Genomic DNA, 18,641 nt, shown 5'->3' on the forward strand with positions numbered 1-18,641 from the left:
ACTACAGTCCCCATAAAAACTACAGTCACACCCCGAGTGCCAGGCGTCCTCTTCTTTCACTCTCTATCTATCCTTGTCACTCTCCTTCATCTCTTACCTACTCTTGCTTTGCCTGTGGATGCGTAAATTGGATTCCAAAGGTCAGGGCGAATACGTAAATCAATTCTGTGTGCGCTCACTACCTCCCATTCCATCATTAAAGCGCTAATCACTCTGGCGGGCTTCTCAGGGAGGTTTCTCCCTAATTATTGTCATTAATAAGTCCAGGGGGCGGGGTAGCGTTTGAGAGAGTGGCAGAGCCTCTCCTTGCCATCCGTCATTTAAGGGCTGAGCTGCGCGGGCTGATGGCTGCGCTATCTGTGTGACGCACAAACATCCCCTGAGTTAAGAGAGGAAACTGGGTCCTTCAGGATTGGGCTTGTAAACAGTTATGTTGGACAAAAACACTTATTTATCTGGTTTACAACTTACTGCCACCAAACTCTAAATTCAGACAAATAATTTCCTGGAGCCACCAAAATTAAACATATGAATTTGGCAAAACCAAATGGCTATTTTTTTGTCAGGCTGTGCCAGATTCATGCAGTGCAACACTCCAATCTATGTGGCAGCCCGGTATATCCACGTACGCATCTTTGAGCAAACCCTCACCCTCTCGCAGTGAATATCCCAAGACGTTCTACAATATTTATTCCAGGGGCAGCCGCTGATTTGATTAAGCACTTTGTGTAGATTACTAATTCGTTCATACACGGTTCACTTGCTGTGAGCTGGAAGTACGACACATCGAATTTTAAGCCAGTAACGAAGATTGAAAGGCAAGCCCGTGCTAACAAGGCCCATAAACACAGGGGGCGGGGGGGCGGAGGGAAGGGGGTCCACACATGGGCAACAGCAAAGCCAGGCTCTTCATTTCACATGTCCCTACAGTATACTACACACACATACACACAAATAACTACACACAGTCACAGCAGCGCTCACACGAGAACAAATAAAGGCGGATAAACATATAAAATCCTATACATAACTGCACATTTCACACCTAAATGTGCAGACACTTTCACACAAACTTAAAAAAATGAATCACACAATCAACACCGACACAAAAACAATGAGACAGACACTCACACCGCACCCACCATCACACCTACACATACCTACATCTAGATTCAGAGCTCCACCTCACACCTATGCATGTGCATACAGACACACGCATTAAATTCACAAGACATAACCACCCATGGACAAACAGGAGGAGAGACAATCATTCTCTCTCTCTCTCTCTCTCTCTCTCTCTCTCTCTCTCTCTCTCACACACACACACACACACACACACACACACACACACACACACACACAAAACCTAAAGTTGAGGTGAGAGAGAGGCGTGTGGGGAGCTGATTTGTCCAGATGGCTGGCTGAGTATGAGACATGGCAGAAAGGAGAGAGATGTAACGTCCCTCAGTTCCCACATCTTATCACATTAATACTCCACCACTCCACTTAAACGGCCTCCGTGAAACTGAAATTGACCATCAATGCAGTGTCATGTTAAATTAATATTGCCATCCACATAGGGGCGATGTGGCTCCCTCACATCCCAGATGAGACAGGGAATGACTAATTCATTTCCTGAGAGGAGAGACGAACCCGCGCACACACACACACACACACACACACACACACACACACACACACACACACACACACACACACACACACACACACACACAAGGTGATGTCTTAAGCCTTGCACATGTCACACACTCCTGTCATGGCCTTTTCTTTAATCTTCAGGTTTGTAGCAAGAGAATTATACATGATAATTTCATATAAATAAATGTCTTTGCTCTGCTTTGTTTGTTTCTACAACCAGCTAATTAGCACTTGAGAGTGGTCCACTTTTTTTTACTGCAGGCAGACTGCAGTCCTAACGCATGGTTTACCAAAAACACTGTATATCATAACCTGTCACACACAGGGATATCCAGATAAAAAAAAATAATAATAATTTGTCACATAGTTTTCATTTACTGTGGCCTACCAACAGATGTATTTTACATTACACCGAGTGCATTAAAACATGGTTTCTGTAGTGCTACATGATCCTATATGGGAAAACTTCACCTGTATGCATCAACACAAACGGGAAGAATATACTGTGACTGCAAGCTGGACGAAAGGAGAGGGAGAGAACAGCATCTCTCCCCACTCGCAAACACAAAGTTTCATGGAGTCTGTGAACAGTCTTGAGTAAATAAAAGCAACAAACTTTTAAAATATGCGGCTGAACTAGAGAGGCACTCCAGCGATTAAATCACACCCACAAACATTGCGTAGGACTCACAAAATGCACATTAAAAAGAGAGCTGTCAAAATTGAAGCAGCAGAGTGCGAATAATTCTGACCCCTAATATGGGTCAAGCAACAAAAACACTGGATCCTTCATCTCCTGTGATGTAACTTCATAGTGTCTCTAATTAGAACCCTCACTTCTTTCAAACCCCCACTTTAATACCCTTTTGCCACCAAAAGTAGCATATGAGTGGAGATTTTTTAAATGTGGGAAAACCCATTAAAATAAATGACTGATAAAATCAGCTTCCTTGCTGCCCGTATGCCTTTTTCTTTTTCCAACTGACAGACATTTGACATGACAGACAGGCCAGAAAACAGGTTGTTAAAGGAAACAGAAGATGGAGGCCAATGAAAATGTTGCGGTGGTTACTTCTTTTTTTTATTTCTTTCTTATTTAGTCTCTCTTAAACTTGATGCTGACTAAATTTTGAATAATGTTTGAGTGCTGCTTGGACAGACAAGGACAGCATTTTGTGGCTGCCTGTCACTCATCGCACTGGAAAAGGGACTAAAATCAGTGCCCCCCTGGTTAATGTATTTACATTGCTGGCGATGGACGCCAATTGGTGCTAGAGCCGATATATACCCTGTGACTACTGCAGAGTCATTTGTCTCCAAAATGAATGCAGATTATAACCATTTCCATGAAATACAAAGCAAGATGTTGGCGAGTGTCAGTTTTTTAAACTTTGGAAAGTTTACACCAGAGCCTAAACATTACACAGCTGTTTTCACAAGCTCATTGGTTCTGCTCATAACGAACAAACTGAACTTTATGAGTGAATTTGGTAAATAATTTTTTGTTGTCATTAAAAGTGACACACACATCTGTTCATAAACCCACTCAATCAATTGGCAATTGATGTATGGCTTTGAAAATGTCACACTGATAGCCAATTAGTAGAACAGAGGAATATACTAGTCATGTAGCACTGTCACGTAAAAGGCCATGAAACCGGAGTATCTCAAATAGCTGAAGACAACTTGAACCATCCCCCCTTCCTTCTCTCAAGTACAAAAAAAAATCCCAACAGCTGTTAACACTGGGATTTGCAATTTTACAACATAAAAAGTACAAATCAATATGTGTGTATTTGTTGTATAAATATGTCTACATCCATTAAGTTCGATGAATATACATATGATAACACACAAAAACTACAAAAAAACTGAATCCTCCAGTTAGGACATTATTTAAAAAGCAGCAAGGACCATTAGAATGATTTATTATACAGCAATGTCACTGTCATTTATACACTAGGTCTATGTCTTTTTTTAACAATAGCCTAAACCTTTTCTGCCCTGGGATCCACCTTCCTGGGATTTTTCAGTCTTTCATGAACACGTTCTCTTTGTCTTTCCGTTCTCTGTCTGAAATGTCTTTGAACGGTGCTCAACGTCACAATTTCTCGTGTCTTTCTCTAAAGCATTTTTTTAGTCGTCAGAATCCTATGCATTGATTAGCTTGATGATGATGGTTAGTATTGAACTTGTGCAGACAAATCAACATCTCATTCTTCACCCTTAAAAATCCCTTTGGCTTTGTATTTGCTTTTTATTGTCTTTAATTTTTTTGTACTCTTTTTGCCATTTTGGTCTACCCAGTTTGAGTCTGAATGTGGTTGCAAAATGTAATTGAACATGACTACAACAGAATAAAATAAATTTTTTATGTAGGCTACAAGTGGTCCCGCCTGATCATTTGATACAAGGTCCTCCCTCATCACAGTGTCTCTGGTGGCAAACATTACTTTTAGTGAAGATTCAATGTCCCATGGTGCTCCGAACACACTTTTAAATGCTTCTATACTTGATCAAAATAAAATCAACGAACACGGAAAACTGAATAACTTAGGATTTAAAGGAATACAATACATCCCAAATGATATTTTGTGTATGAATTACTCACTCTAAATTACACTGAGTTTACAAGAAACATTTGTTTGTCTTGTATGGCGCCATGGTAAACAAAGAATCCAAAAGTGGAGAAAATGTTTCATGAATTAGAGTCGCAGGGGAAAAACAGTAAAACTAAATTATATCAAAACATCTGTTTGCAAACTTTCCCCAAACGCATTTATCCAGTTGTATGCTCAGTACTTCCCAAACATTTGCATTTTGCTAAACCTTACTTTTGGCATAAACAGTGTCAGGCACGGACGGCACGCCTGCGCTGTTTATGCAGAAGTGCTTGAAATGATAGCATTTTGGCAAAACGCATCTGTTTGGGAAGTACTGAGCATGCAACTGGATAAATAAGGCTAGGATTATACTGCAAGAGTTGTGTGAGACTTTGTGGACAGATGTTTTGCTATAGTTTTACTGTTGTTAAACATGCCTCCCTATTCAATTCATCAACAATTATCTCAATTTTGGGATTCATTCACTGTGGAAGCATGCAAGAAAAACACAGTTTTAGTCCCAAACTCAATGTTACACCGGGTGAGTAACTGATATACAAACAGTTATGTGAAGAATGAAGTATTCCTTTAAGGACCCTTGAAACGTCAGAACCAAAAAGCTCTACGTGTTCTACAGTTTTACTTTTAAGTTATGTCTTCAAACACTCATCACATCCTGTGTGTAAACATGCATGCGCTGCATGTTTGTCCATTACTTTAAGGCTCAGTCTGAGGTCAGACAGCTCACTCCAGTGAAAAAGTGACCAATTTACCTCAAAATGCAAATTCCAGCTGTACCCTCATTGGCAAAATGCAAGCATGTGTACAAGCTTCCTTTAAGGGACAAATTGACAAATCTGTGTGCAGCCTCCCACTACCGTCTCCTGATTTCACTGATTAATCAAGTGAATAAAAACTAGGTCTTAATTAAAAGGATCTGGACGTGCTCCCAGCCCAGAAACTGGCAGACCCCCACCGTGTGGCTCCACAGCCCCACAAACAAACTCCCAGAATAAATGACCACCACATAAAAGGTGAATAATTCACTGTAATGAGGGAACTTAGCAATAATAACAACTGGCATATGTTGTCAAAAAATGAAGAGAAATAGGTGCTTTCCACAAATAAGAACAGCATAAATGAAAGTAATCTCATAAACCAGAACATAACTCAATTGAATAAAAAGAGGTAAATTAAAAAAAACAACAACATAGCATTCATCACATGAAACGTCAGAATGTGCCCTTGACTTGAAGCCATCTGTTGGGACCCCAGTGTCAGAGCTTTCATTTTCTTAAGTAACACTAAGTAAGCGACCTCAAAACTCAAGAATTATGACACAGGGTAAAATTATGAACACATATAGACTATTCGTTAATAAGAAGAAAGTGGTGGCTCAACATTAATCTTCAGGATTTTAACCTCCAATCCTTACAGCTTTCAGCAATCTGACTTTGGGCACACAAGGTGACTGGCATACACACTGTGTAAAAGGACAAAAAATGTCAGGTTTCCTTAAAGCAAAATTATTCCTCTGCCACAGCAATTACATTGTTTATCCCTCCTGAAGAAACAGCATATCAGTATATTTTACTACAAGACATTTTCAGCCCCTTGCATTTATGGGCTTATGATGACATAGTGGAGTAAAATCAGCACTGTTTTAAGTACTTCACCCGCATTTAGCAAGGACACCGAGGGAATATTATGTCCAGGTTTTCTAACAAAACGCTACAATACCTACACAAACGTCCACTGTCACTGAATCTCACAGCAGAAACAATCCTATTTTATCTCCCACTCAACAGACACTTCAAACACACAAACAAAGACACGTACAGTCACGTACACACATGCGGAACACAGAGCATGGACTTCAATTAAAGTCCCATTAAAGTTTGGGCTGAAAGGGGGATGAACCATCGGAGGCAGAGAAGGGCATTTATTGATGGCGCCCTCACATCTCGTTCCTGCATTAAGTTGATTTTAAAAGCAATTAATACACATGGTCAGGGAAAAGTAATGGAGCGCCCTATGTTCTTAACCTGCCGGACATTTCCCTGCCGAAGCCCTGACCGACACAGCCCCTGCTTTGCATTATAAATGACAAGATAAATCTTAATGGATTGAGGATAATCAGCTAGCCATGAAGGCTGACATATACACACGTTTCGCCAGGCATACGAGCGCTCACACACATATACACAAACATGGACATACAGACACAGGGGAAATTAAAGGCTTTGAATACGTCTGCATTGATTATTTTAAATTATTAGCCCACCTCTCTTTGGACCTCCAATGCTTTTAGCCTAAGCTTTAACACATTTACAGAGACTTATTGACTATAATTACAACTGAGTCTTGGTAATGGACACATCAATTATGAGTCGCACATGTCTCTGACCAAGCGTTGCTCTGGGAATCCCAATCTGGGGTCCATTAGCGTCTCTCCTGCCGGTCTGAAGCTCAATCAGTCTTTACCTTCACCTCTGCTGAAACTGCTATTACCTGGCTGCAGTAGATAGTAGCTTTAACATTAGCTTGAGCTGCCAAAGAAGAGGCTGTGTTGAACCTAAAAACAAAGGCCTAATAGCTGAGCAGCAACACAAAGAGATTATTGTTTTTGGTAAAAACTTGATGTGTGTAAGTCCTCATATCAGCCAAAAGACATTAAAGGTCTATTATTCAGATTTTTTTCTAAAAAAAAAAAAATGTATTCACACATACGGACATAACCTCATTTTGCTGTGTTTGAGATGTTCCTCAGCACAGCACAGGTCAGATCCGGTTTTTTTTACACATTTTATTTTTAATTCTTTAACGTCATTTTATAATAAATATATTTTTCTGAACATTTTTTTCTCTAGTTTTTGGTAATTTTATAATGATTCTCCCCTCTTTTTTTAAACCAATTTTTCAGTCATTTCCTTTGTCAGCTTTTACTAATTTCTTTCAATTTGTATGAAATGACTTACCAAGTTGGTCATTGGCTTTTTACCCATGTTTTTCAAAGAAATCAAACTAGTCTGCTTAAATTTCAAAGGGTTAATTTTTTTTTGCAGTAACTGTTAAGTTGTAGACTGCTTTTAAGTAAGTGGGTTTTTTTTTTTTACCTTTTTTGATCAAAATTTAGTCCAAGAAAGTTTAGAAACTCCATCTCATATTTTCAGGAATTTAATATGAAAAGCACTGTAAACACCTTCCTCCATACTGTGCTGTCATGTAGTGTTTACACGAAGTCGTAGAAGGTAAGGCACTCCTTTAGATCTTTAAACCATACGTCAAATTAGGGATAATAGCTTTGACCTGCTTTAACACAGCATATATACTGCATTGGTGTATGTCTATGGTGTGTGTGAGATAGAGAGAGTGTGAGGTGACAGAGGAAGACTGTGAGTAAACAGAAGCAGGATACATACCAGTGTGTGTGCGAATGTGTGCCAGGAAGGCCATGGAGTTGCTGCTCTTGCAAACCTTGCCACAGTATTTACACACGCTGCCCTGGTTCTCCTCCCGCTCACGGTTGATCTGCTCCGTGTCCTCTAACACGTACTTGTTGACCTCCCTCAGAAGCTCCTCGTGTTTCTCCTTGATGTGAACAAACAGTTCCTGCTCCGACTCAAAGCGGTCTGTGCATTTCACGCACTTAAAGCTCGCGCCCCCCTCTGGCAGCTCCTCCACGCTGTTCTGCTCGTTGCGAAGGTGGGCAGCGCTGGTCAAGTGCTGGTGCAGGTTGCTCTCGGTGTAGAACGACTTGCCACACACCAAGCAGTGGAAATGCTTCTCCTTGGACGGGTGCTTCATGGAGATGTGGACGTTGAGACCACTGATACCGTCGGCCATGAAGCCACAGTCTTCGCAGCGTATGCGAGAGATTACTTTGGCTTCCTCTCTCATCTTTATTTCTTTTTGTTTGAGCTTCTTGATATAGGAAGAATTAGGGGGCAGGAAGCCAGAGGGCACTGATGAACCTTCCGTAAGACATATCACAGCAGCTTCTCCCTCGAGAGCCAGACCTTCCTGCAGCTCCTGCTCCTGCTCAGCAAGCGCCTTCATGGATACAATGCAGGCGTCAAAGGGAGGGGCTTTGGACATTTGTGTATCTGAATGAGAGCTGTCACTTTTGACATCTGCATTCAAGTGTTCTTCATCTGCTTGTTTGCCCCCTTCCTCCTGGCGCTCTTGCTGTGCAGACTGATCCACTGCAGGCTGAACATCTCTTGGAGCCTGCTGGGCTTCACACACTGCTGTAGGTCCAACTGTCTCACTGGTTGGATCTGGTCCACCATGACCGGAAGATGCAACACTCTCTGTTTGCTTCTCATCTGCACTGCTAGCCACGCGAGCCACAGCATCAGCAGGCTCTGTGGAGCCAGAGGGTGAAGCTGTACTCTGAATTACCACAGCTTGGATGTCATCAGAACAAGAGTCAGACTCTCCTGTGGGGCTAAGAGGTTCACATTCAGGGTTAGAGTTTGCCCCCACAAGCTCAATGACCTCCTTCATCTTCATTGGGTCTGCTAAAGCTCTCTGTCCCTCACTCCCTAGCGGTTCCAGGTATCTCTGGCTTTTCTGTTTGTGCTTTTCCGTGTTGGCATGGCGAGACATTTCTCTGCTTGTTACAGCGTAATAGCTACATGCTAGGCAGACATACTCAAAATCTTTGGTGTGCTTTCTCTTGACGTGAAGGTGGAGCGAAGGAAGTGACTGAGCTACAAAATCGCAATGGCTGCAAGCATTAACAGAGTCATATTTACTTTTTTTCTGGCTGTCTGACTCAGTTTGCTCTTCTCCACTGTGTTCTTTGGAGGCTGTGATGTCAGACTCTGGTTCTTTGTCGGTGGTCTGTGAAGCCACGTTTGGTTCCTGGGCTTCTGCAGTTGTGGGTTCCTGCGGTGACGCACTCGTGTGATTGTTGACAAGATTCTTATTTGCACATTCTTGTGCACGTTTAACGTGTTTCTTTGTGAAACAATGACGATCCATGTCTCCTTTGGTCACGCAGCTGTAGTTGCACAGAGTGCAGCTGTAGCCATACTCCTTGCTGTGTTTGCGGCGGACATGGACACTGAGGTTAGTAGCGTTGGACACAACCAAGCCACAGTATCCACAAGTAGTCGTGGATCCTAGCTTTGGTCTTCCTCTTTTCTTTTTGGGAGATTCAAGCTCTGAATCGTCCTCGTCAACCAGCACAGCTTTGGCAACCTCCTCAGTTTCCTGATCTCCTCCTGCTGAAGTAGCTGCCCCTTCTCCACCAGCCACCTGAGCCACATCATCTACAATAGCACCATCGCCAGCATCGCCCCTGCTTACACTCTCAACGTAAAGATCATATGAGGACTTTAAATCTGTGATTTTCTCTCCTTTCTGCAGCTGCATGTGGCTTTCTGATGACAGGTGAGCATCCATCCACGCAGATGTGGCTGAAAAGAAGTTACACAATTTGCAGTGGTACCACTCCTTGTTCAGGTGTTTGACTCGAGCATGGCTCTCCAGCAGTGCAGGGGTGCTAACCCTAAAATCACAGTTGGTACACTTGAGCTGGAACCTGCTGTGCGTACGTTTAACCGCCACTTGAGTTGGAGTGGCCTTCAGAGTGCTGCCAGGATCCTCGGGTGCCTTTTCTTCATCCATGCTCTCATCTCCTGCAACTGAAAGACATTTCAAAGATACACGTTGGCAAGTCTCTTTTCAACCATAAATTTAAACAATTAAGTTAAAAAGTGCACAATTCTAACTTTGAACAATGCATGCAGTATCACTGAAAAAACTTACCATTGCATGTTTCATTTTCTATTTCTTATTTAAATTAACACCTTATACTAAAAGTATTGCGTAACTACTCCCACAAAGAGAGAAATTAGATGCAATTAGCTACAATGCTTAGGACTTCTAAAAATCTATCAATATTTTTATGGAACATTTCTTCTTTAAATATAATAATTCATGTATTCTGTGTGAGGCAACTTTGACTGAACTGGACAATGGTTTATACTCACATGTGTATGGGGTGTCTTTGGTGTGGTATCTCTGGACATGCACATCCAGAGGGGACTTGTCCCTAAACTCTTGTCCACAGTAGTTGCAAGAATATATCATCTTAGGTTTTGGGGTTCGCTTGCTTACTCTTCTCTCTTGGATAGGTGTTGCTTCCTCTTGATCTGCCTGTGGTTTGTCCATTACAGTTTCCTTTTCGGTTAAACTATTTGTGTTCTTGCTGTTGTCATTGCCTGAAAATTTCAGCTCATCAAGCTCAGATTCCTGTTTTTGTTTAACTTCAGCAGAATCTTCTGTCTCCATTTCTACTTCAATTTCAGCCGGATTCATATCAGAGATATCTTCACTTTTTTCAGCTTGCTTTGCAGTTCTGCTGGTATTCTTTGAGTTCTTTCCATGCTTTCTTGCATAATGAATCTTCAGTGATCTCGGACATTTGGCGGAGAAGCCACAAACTGTGCAGAGGCTATCTCCATTTTCAGCTACAGAGTCCACCTGCATACTCTGAGTTAGTTCCTCATCTGCTTCATCAGGCTTGGCAGCCCTGCTGGGGGAGTTAGTTTCCTCCATTTCCACATCATCTGGCTGCACCTCCTCACTGGAGTCATCTTCAAGCACTCTGTCCTCAACAGCCTCTTTTTCTGATCTCACTGTCGTATCCATATCATATCCTGCTGTAGTTATACAACAGTAAAGTTGATCCTCAAAGCTGGATCAGACTCCTGGAAAGGAAAGACAAAACTTATGTTTGGCATCTTTAATATGAAACATAATTTAGTGAATGGAAAATTCTGTAAACAAGCTTAGTGCATTTGCCACAAATTGTATAATTAACCACAAGCTTCTGAGGAGAGATCAATACTTCAACAGCACTTTCTGCTTTAACACATGGAAATGTCACCATCTAGTGGTTCCAGGCACAAATTGTTTGTTAAAAGCATGCCAGCAATAAAGCTGACTGTTGCTGCTTATTTAAAAGGAAAAATAAGTCCACTTAACAGTCATGCAATAGAACACACATATGGCATTGCTGGTTTAAAATTCACTAATAAATGCTTTTACACGTGATTCAGTAGAACTGCAGTCATAGCCACAATTAGCAGAATAAAAGTATATAAAGTATAGCTTACATTTAATTATGAACAACCATATTTCTAGTGCATTATATGCTTGTGACAGTCTCAATATGTTCTGGGGTTTTGTTGGCAAAGATGCAATGTAATTTCACTGTGGCAGAGACAATTCAGTGCACTCCAGCTAAAAGGGGAACACCATCCAAATTAGGAATTGCAATATGTTATTTCCATAGCCAAGGAAAGTTCAATCAATATTTGTGAACATGAGCTACTCTCTCACTCTCTCTTTCTCTCTCAAAGCTAAAAACCAAAAACGTCTCAAACTTGTGATGTTATCAAGTATAAAGTCTGGAGTTACTCCATAAACAATAATTGGGTTGCTGACCCATAAAATGTTTGTTTTGTTACTTTATACCCTATGAAATCATAAATTTGACCTTTACCACTCTGGCTCTTGGATTTGGGGGGGACTTGTCCATGTTTACAAATGTGTTTCCGACTGTCTTAAATTATTGGAATAACATGAATTTCAAAATAGGCGTATTTCTTTCTTTCTTTTTAGTGTTTCTCTATTTGCTTGCATTTTCTTTTTGCAAGCATGCATCTTTTCACCACATATATGTGCTCAGTCTGTGTGTTTCTTAATTTGCCTGTCTTCATTATTCATTTAACCTTTTATGTATTTATATTTATTTTTATTTGCAGCTTTTGCCACCATCTTATAAAACATTAAATATAGGGAGCCCCTTCACCTATTAAGTTTCAGCTCATTTACCACAATCTGCGTAAAGTATCACAAAGGTTCAAAATATTTGTATATACATTTTAGCTACATTTCATCCTTTTATTTTATTTCATCCTTTTTTATTTGTAAGGATCTGAGTGACATATACTGTATATTGGATGCTGTCCATCACCTAGTGTAGTGGCTAATGTATTGTTTCTGTTAAAAAGCCTCTATCTATCTGTACTTGTAACTGTAGATGCAGGATCTGTTTAAGGTGATCTTCGGGGCTCAGGGGGTTCTGTGAAAGTCAAACAGTGACTACTTTATTTCAGTAAAGTTTAACTTTGAGAATGGGCTCACTACCGCCATCCACTGTGTATTTTGGTACAGTGTGACTCAAGCATTAAGAGGGGGACCATTATATCAAGATGAGATGTGTTTATTTGTTTATGTCTTTATCGAGTCGCCCAAGTGAAGTGCTTTGAACGCCGAAACGAAGGGTGACTTACAGATTATTTATTTAGGGTTTTAACTGATGTCGATCTTATGTTTGCATGTTTTCATTGGGAATTCACACTGGACAAAGGGTAATACCTGTTAAAATCACATTCATATATGGAAAACGCTGTGCCCGACCCTGGTACAACTCCGTCGTCATTTAACAACACAACATAGCCACATTCTCGACTTGCTAACTCTGTCTAATGTTGACGTTAGCTGAATTACGGGCATGCGATACTAGCTTAAAAATGAAAGTAACAACGTTAGCCGAACATGTTTTCGACTGTACGTAGTGCATGGCAACGACAGCGCAAACCATCCACCGACACAGTGTAAAAAGAAAATTGGTAAAAAACTGTTTTCACCGCGTAAATGTCTCTTTCACTGTGTAAACCGGTTGAAGTTGTTGTGGATACCACTACTGTCTACCGTGGCTAGCTTGCTAACTAGCGAGTGTCTGAACTGTATTTAGAGATACGCAAACTGCGTCCAATTAAATCGCTTTATCGGCTGTGTCGTCCAATCACTGCGAGACGGAGGCGGGTCTTGCTCGCTCCACGGCTTGGAAAACGACGGCAGCACAGAGGCCCAAAAAGGAGGCTAACATCGACCTCTGAAATAGTGCGCTATACAGCCGAAACAGTGCTTGAAAACAACCCCGATTGTTGTCTATTGTTTCAGTAAAAGCAACTCAAGCGGTCAGTGGCTTATAAAATCAAATATCAATTGAACTTACCTCTTGTTGAACGACTACTTCCACGATCCGCGCTTTTTGCTGCTAGACACAAATGGCGTACCGTAGCGTGAGCCATGCGTCACAGGACAGGGCGGTCGGTGCGCGCGACTTCTCTTTTTTTTCTCCACCAGCTGATTTGGTCACATGGTGCATTCTTGTTCGGTGGGAAAACTGATGCAAAAACAGAAATACAAGGCAACGCATTGAAATGTGTGTTACTTGAGGACTTCTTGGACAATGCCAGAACGCCACGAGCGGTAATGTGAAGGCGTTCACTGCTGCAGCACAGCATTGTAACTCTTGCAACACACGCAGTTAGGAGGCGAGGCGTTCAAGGACACGTTTTGCTGTAAGGTACACGGTTAGCCAAATGGAGCATCCTGCACAGATATAGAAGGGATTTTGTAGGTTCGTTTTAGTTTATATAAATACAACATTTACTGCTCTTGAACTTGGGCATTTATATTTTTCCTTTTTAATCAAATTCTTATTAGCAGTTTTGCATTTTTAATCATTAAAACATAACATATAATGTACAATAAAGACAAGAGAAAATAAAAAGCACAAGAATCACAGACTTACGGTGCGCTCAAAACAGTACTTCCTCCCACCCCACAGGACCCACAATCACCAAAAATAATAGCAGAGATAACTCAGCGATTTAAAAAAAAAAAAAAAGGCAGGATTTGTGGGGCTGTCCACCTTTGAGCTATCTCTCTTTTTTTCTCTCTCTCTCTCTTTCTAGTAAGGCCGACCAGTAACCAACACTGTTTTGTTGGTTATTGGCCAAATTCAACCTAGAAAAAAAGTCTAATAACAAAATAACAAGGGAACAAGGCACAATAACTCCAAACAACTAATGACATCTCCCTGGCAACTTTCCTCCAAAAATTTAAACATTCCCAAAGCATATGAATTAAAGTGTTTTATTTCTATTTTTCTGTGAAGGCAATTGACCTAAGGTGGAATGACATCACCCTTCTTCTGTAACTTGCGTAGCTTGAAGCTGAGGTGAAGTTTTCTTGTGGGATTGTAGTCTATAAGTTGAGGACTAAACAGCATTTCCATATTAGAGGGAAACCTTCATGTGAATGTAACTCTTTTTTTTGTCACAGTTCTGCAACAATGCTGATGGAATTGTGCTTTTTTTTTTTTTTTTTAAGTTTTTAAAAGTGTATATAACACAAACTACTAAGCCTACTTTTTTCCTTGCATATCATCTTTAATTCAATTCAAGGAGGCTTTGTTGGCATGACCATACCGAAACAGTATTGCCAAAGCACATTTTAACAATTGTTTTTCACAGGGAAAAGTATGGAACAAGAACTTTGTCAACAATGTTATCTGAAGCAAACTGAACGTAATGATAAACATAACATTTTAAATGTTGCCACATTGCGATGACAATATTTCTTTTAGTTTTCCTGTAGTTTATGGTTGTAGAGTAAAAGAAAAATTCAAACTACTAAAAATTCTATGTGTAGAATTAAGGAGCATCTATTAGCAGGAAAGAAATATAATATTCATAACTAGGTTTTCATTCATTTATAATCACCTGAAAATAAGAATTGTTGTCTTTTTGTTACCTTTGAATGAGCCATTTACATCCACATAGGTGTGGTCCTCTTCCATAGAGTCTGCCATGTTCTACAGTAGCCCAGGACGGCCAAATCAAACACTCCCTTTAGACAGGACCATCAACTTTTTTTTGCATTGGATACCATAGTTTATGCACACTTGGCATTCAGAAAAAGTTTCAGTTCTGCCACCACATTACTAGAAGACACTAAATTATGCATACTAGAATAAAAAAAGAACTTTTCATTAGGAGCCTTGACAGTGTGCAGACATATTTTGTGCCCTAGAGTAATATATGGTTTTTTATCTTGCATCTGAATATTTCTGTGTAACGTGCACACATTTGTGTCTCTCTTTATGTTTACTTCATAACAATTTCTTTAACCTTCCTCTACTGTTATTGAAATGTTATGGTATTGTAATTTTTTTTTTGATAATTGTTGTATTAAAAGTAGATTCAGTATGTTGCGTGTGCAGAGAGAGTGTGTTTTTTTTTTTCCTCAAATGGTCAGCCTGTGATGAATCACCACTTCCATTTGACATCCAGTGTTAGCTTTATGGAAAGACTGAAGATGGATTAATGCACGGGCATTAATTGATTAAGTAGTCTGACAGGTCAGGAGGTGATAAATGATACCTCCTGCAATGAATACACAGTTTACTTTGCAATAATTTTCTTTAATTCATCACAGTCAAAATTATATGACATGGATGGTTGGGAACACATACCCCCTCCTCCACTGCCCCCCATTCTTCATTAGGATTCATCATTCATTTTTCTCCATTAGTTGTCTGTTTAAAAGAGAGGAGGCTGGCTTTGGTGGACACCACCTCAGTCTCTTCTCTATGTGGCCGCCATGCTTCTTGTAAAGTTTGGCCATAAAATCAACAGACTGTCTCCATCAGATTTTTGATTTTTTTGTTGCAATGCCTTTCACTCAGTCAACTACATTTCCAGATCCATGAAGAAAGAAGGATAAAGCGAAGATTCCCAGGATATTACTGGTTCTTAATATATATTCCTGTCATTCATGTTTTCCTTCCAGCTTTAACAGTAGTGTCATTCTTTTTCTGAAGCAGAGAGCCTATTTAAATAGTAGCTTTGTCGACTCAAAAATTAATCTATATGTACGTAGTATTATCACTCTACTGTAAGAGGCTTCTCTTGCAACTCAGCCACATCGTCATTGCAGCCAACAGTGATTCATGTTGTTTTAACTCTGTAAAAGGGTTCATTTTCCACAACAAAACTGCAATTACTTCCTTTTAGAGTTGCTTAACATGTTACATTTTAACATTTAACATACAATACAGATGACTCCTATTAGTTTATGCTTTTTAAAGTGGTTACTAAGGCAAGGCCAGTTAAGCCCACCAATGTTTATATTGTTACCTTTAGTTAATAATGACTGTTGTCTTAATATCCACAGTTATATGATATATAGTACCCAGATGCAAAGACACAGTAGTCATGCAATGATGCTGTCCCATAAAACAACATTTTAATTGCACAGGTTAAAGTAAATACCTCCACAACAATAGTTTTAATTGTCTTGGAAACTAAGAATGATTATTTGATCATCGTTGTCAAAAAGACAATGAAGATACCAAGTTAATGATAAGCCTTATTTGTCATAAAAGCACATGTAATATTAACAATGTAATCTGTGACAGTTAGCTAGCATGCATAGCACCAGGACCCTGACGCAGAAGCAGCCAAATGAAATTCCGCCATCATTCATTTTTTGATTACACTTGTGCTGATTTGCACTTGACATCTCCCTGAAAGTTTGACTGTGCACCTTAGGCTGGGATAAATGACACCTGAGCAATTCTTGATAAGGACTTTGGTTACTTCAAGTAACTTTAAGATGAGCATATACGATTAAGCAGAATTATTTAAAACACCTGCGTGTCCACTGGGACGTTAATTGAATAAACCCTGAAATAAATACCTACTGAGGCCTTATAGCAAGAGGGTTCCAGGTTTCGAACCCACCATCCCACTGGGGCCCTTCTGTGTGGAGTTTGCATGTTCTCCCCATGTCAGCCAGGGTTTTCTCCGGGTTATCTGGCTGGTTACAGATAATGAATGAACTTTGAAACAAGCGTATATGCCGTGTACAGTAGAATACTATCACTTATGTTGTAAGGATACAGGCTACAGGCAACTGATAGAAGTGCAAGACTGATCCTGTTGTCTCTTCAAATGTCCCACTATTCCCCCTACTTTGTTTTACACAAGGAAAAAAAGTCTGTGTTTTAGTTTGCTTAGCCACCATTGTATCAGTGTGTTCATGCTACCTGAGGCTGCCCACTGAAGAGAGTAAGGGTGGAATATTATATAACACAGAGGCCAAATTTACTCAGAAAATGGTTGAACAAATGTGCTCTTTGATTTTCAGTTAGTTTGTAGTGTCTAACTGTGTGTATTCAGCATCTGATTTACCTAGACAGCAGCTAATTACGCAGTCAGCTCTTAGACTGATCCAGATACTCCCCTTCAGATCAGAGGTGGGATTTCTTTGAGAACACTATCTCAGAAAAGAAATTATGATGACTTTAGCCAACTCCATCTCAGAAAAACAATTATTTAACATATTACTCATAAAACTATTGTTATTATCTTTAGTATATATCTATTAAACAAAGAACATGTGTAAATCTTGGTAAACACAGCCCTGAGTTCTTCAGCTGCACAAGTTTTACTTTAACAATGACTTCAATCCATCAGAGGGAGCCATCAGCACATTTATCACACTTCAGCAATCTCTAGCCACAGCTGCACTGTGTGTGCGTGTGTGTGTGTGTGTGTGTGTGTGTGTATGTGGTGCCATGGCAACTGCTGAGACACATTTCCCAAAAAAACGGTTTGCTGAAAGACAAGACTCTTGCCAGAGAGTGATAATGCTGTAATATTGTTTCAGGGAAGGGAAGTAAAGGGAGAAAGAGAGTGCTCATACAAACACAATTACAGCACAGTGATACCAAGTAAGGACCTTTTTTGTCTGAATTGACAGAACCAGCCAAAATTAGACTTTAAATAGACTTCTTTTTACAGAAAGGTTTTACAGAAACTGCCCTCATGTAGTTTTCTTATCACATAAATACCTTGTCTTTGTCATGTAGGGCTAAAAATATCACTTTCTGTTGCTTTGTGAACTGATATTGTGTGGGAAAATGGAGAGCAAGCTGTGTCAGTTGTGATTTATGCAGAACTAAAGGGTGAATTAAATTGTTGTCCTTGCTAACACAATATGTTCTTTCAACCATATAGCAGCATTAAAGAAACCAAAAGGTGTGGTGGAAACCATGACAACTGATTCATGCAGCTATTGCAACTCCAAACTGAATAGCCAGATATGGCTCTGGGATGGATTTCAAAGCACCCGGACAACATCTGCACCATCAACACTGGTGTTAACTACATGGAGTTTATTTGTATCTGCTCCCAATCACAATGGCTGGGATGTGTGATTGATGGCCAGTTTGATATTCTTGATAACAAGAGGGATCCTTATAAAACCTCAGTATCCTGGCTGGTCTGCCTGTAACTCTTTATTCCAAACCTGATGTCCCATAATATCCACGTTAAGCTGTTTACATGCAGGCATGGGATCAGGCAATGTCAGTACGTCAATTTAGTTTTGATCCTTTATCTTTTTCAGTAAATATTGCACATTAGGTTTGACCCTGATGTTGGGGTAGTAGGTTCTCATGGATCAATAGATATTCAACAGTTAAAGCTTTTATTTTTCAAC

At 40.1% G+C, this 18,641-nt stretch overlaps 1 protein-coding gene across 3 annotated transcripts in view; it reads right to left on the bottom strand.

Annotated features, from left to right (window-relative positions):
• LOC121945870 (zinc finger protein 407) overlaps nt 1-13,392 on the bottom strand; it is a 164,668-nt gene extending 151,276 nt beyond the window's left edge. For 2 of the 3 annotated variants that reach the window (XM_042490229.2, XM_088083995.1), the window contains exons 1-3: nt 13,303-13,392; nt 10,265-10,984; nt 7,685-9,916 (exon numbers count right to left, since the gene is read on the bottom strand). In XM_042490229.2, coding sequence (XP_042346163.2) covers nt 7,685-9,916; nt 10,265-10,925 — 2,893 coding nt within the window. In that variant the 5' untranslated portion in view covers nt 10,926-10,984; nt 13,303-13,392. Of the gene's footprint in view, nt 1-7,684; nt 9,917-10,264; nt 10,985-12,659; nt 12,986-13,302 lie in introns of those variants that run through there. The other variant, XM_088083994.1, reaches the window with a different exon arrangement.
• Nucleotides 13,393-18,641: the final 5,249 nt, after the last annotated feature.

The sequence above is a fragment of the Plectropomus leopardus genome, chromosome 11 (genome assembly GCF_026936395.1).
Source record: "Plectropomus leopardus strain MGB_pleo_1.0 chromosome 11, ASM2693639v1, whole genome shotgun sequence".
Taxonomy (NCBI): Eukaryota; Metazoa; Chordata; class Actinopteri; order Perciformes; family Serranidae; genus Plectropomus; species Plectropomus leopardus.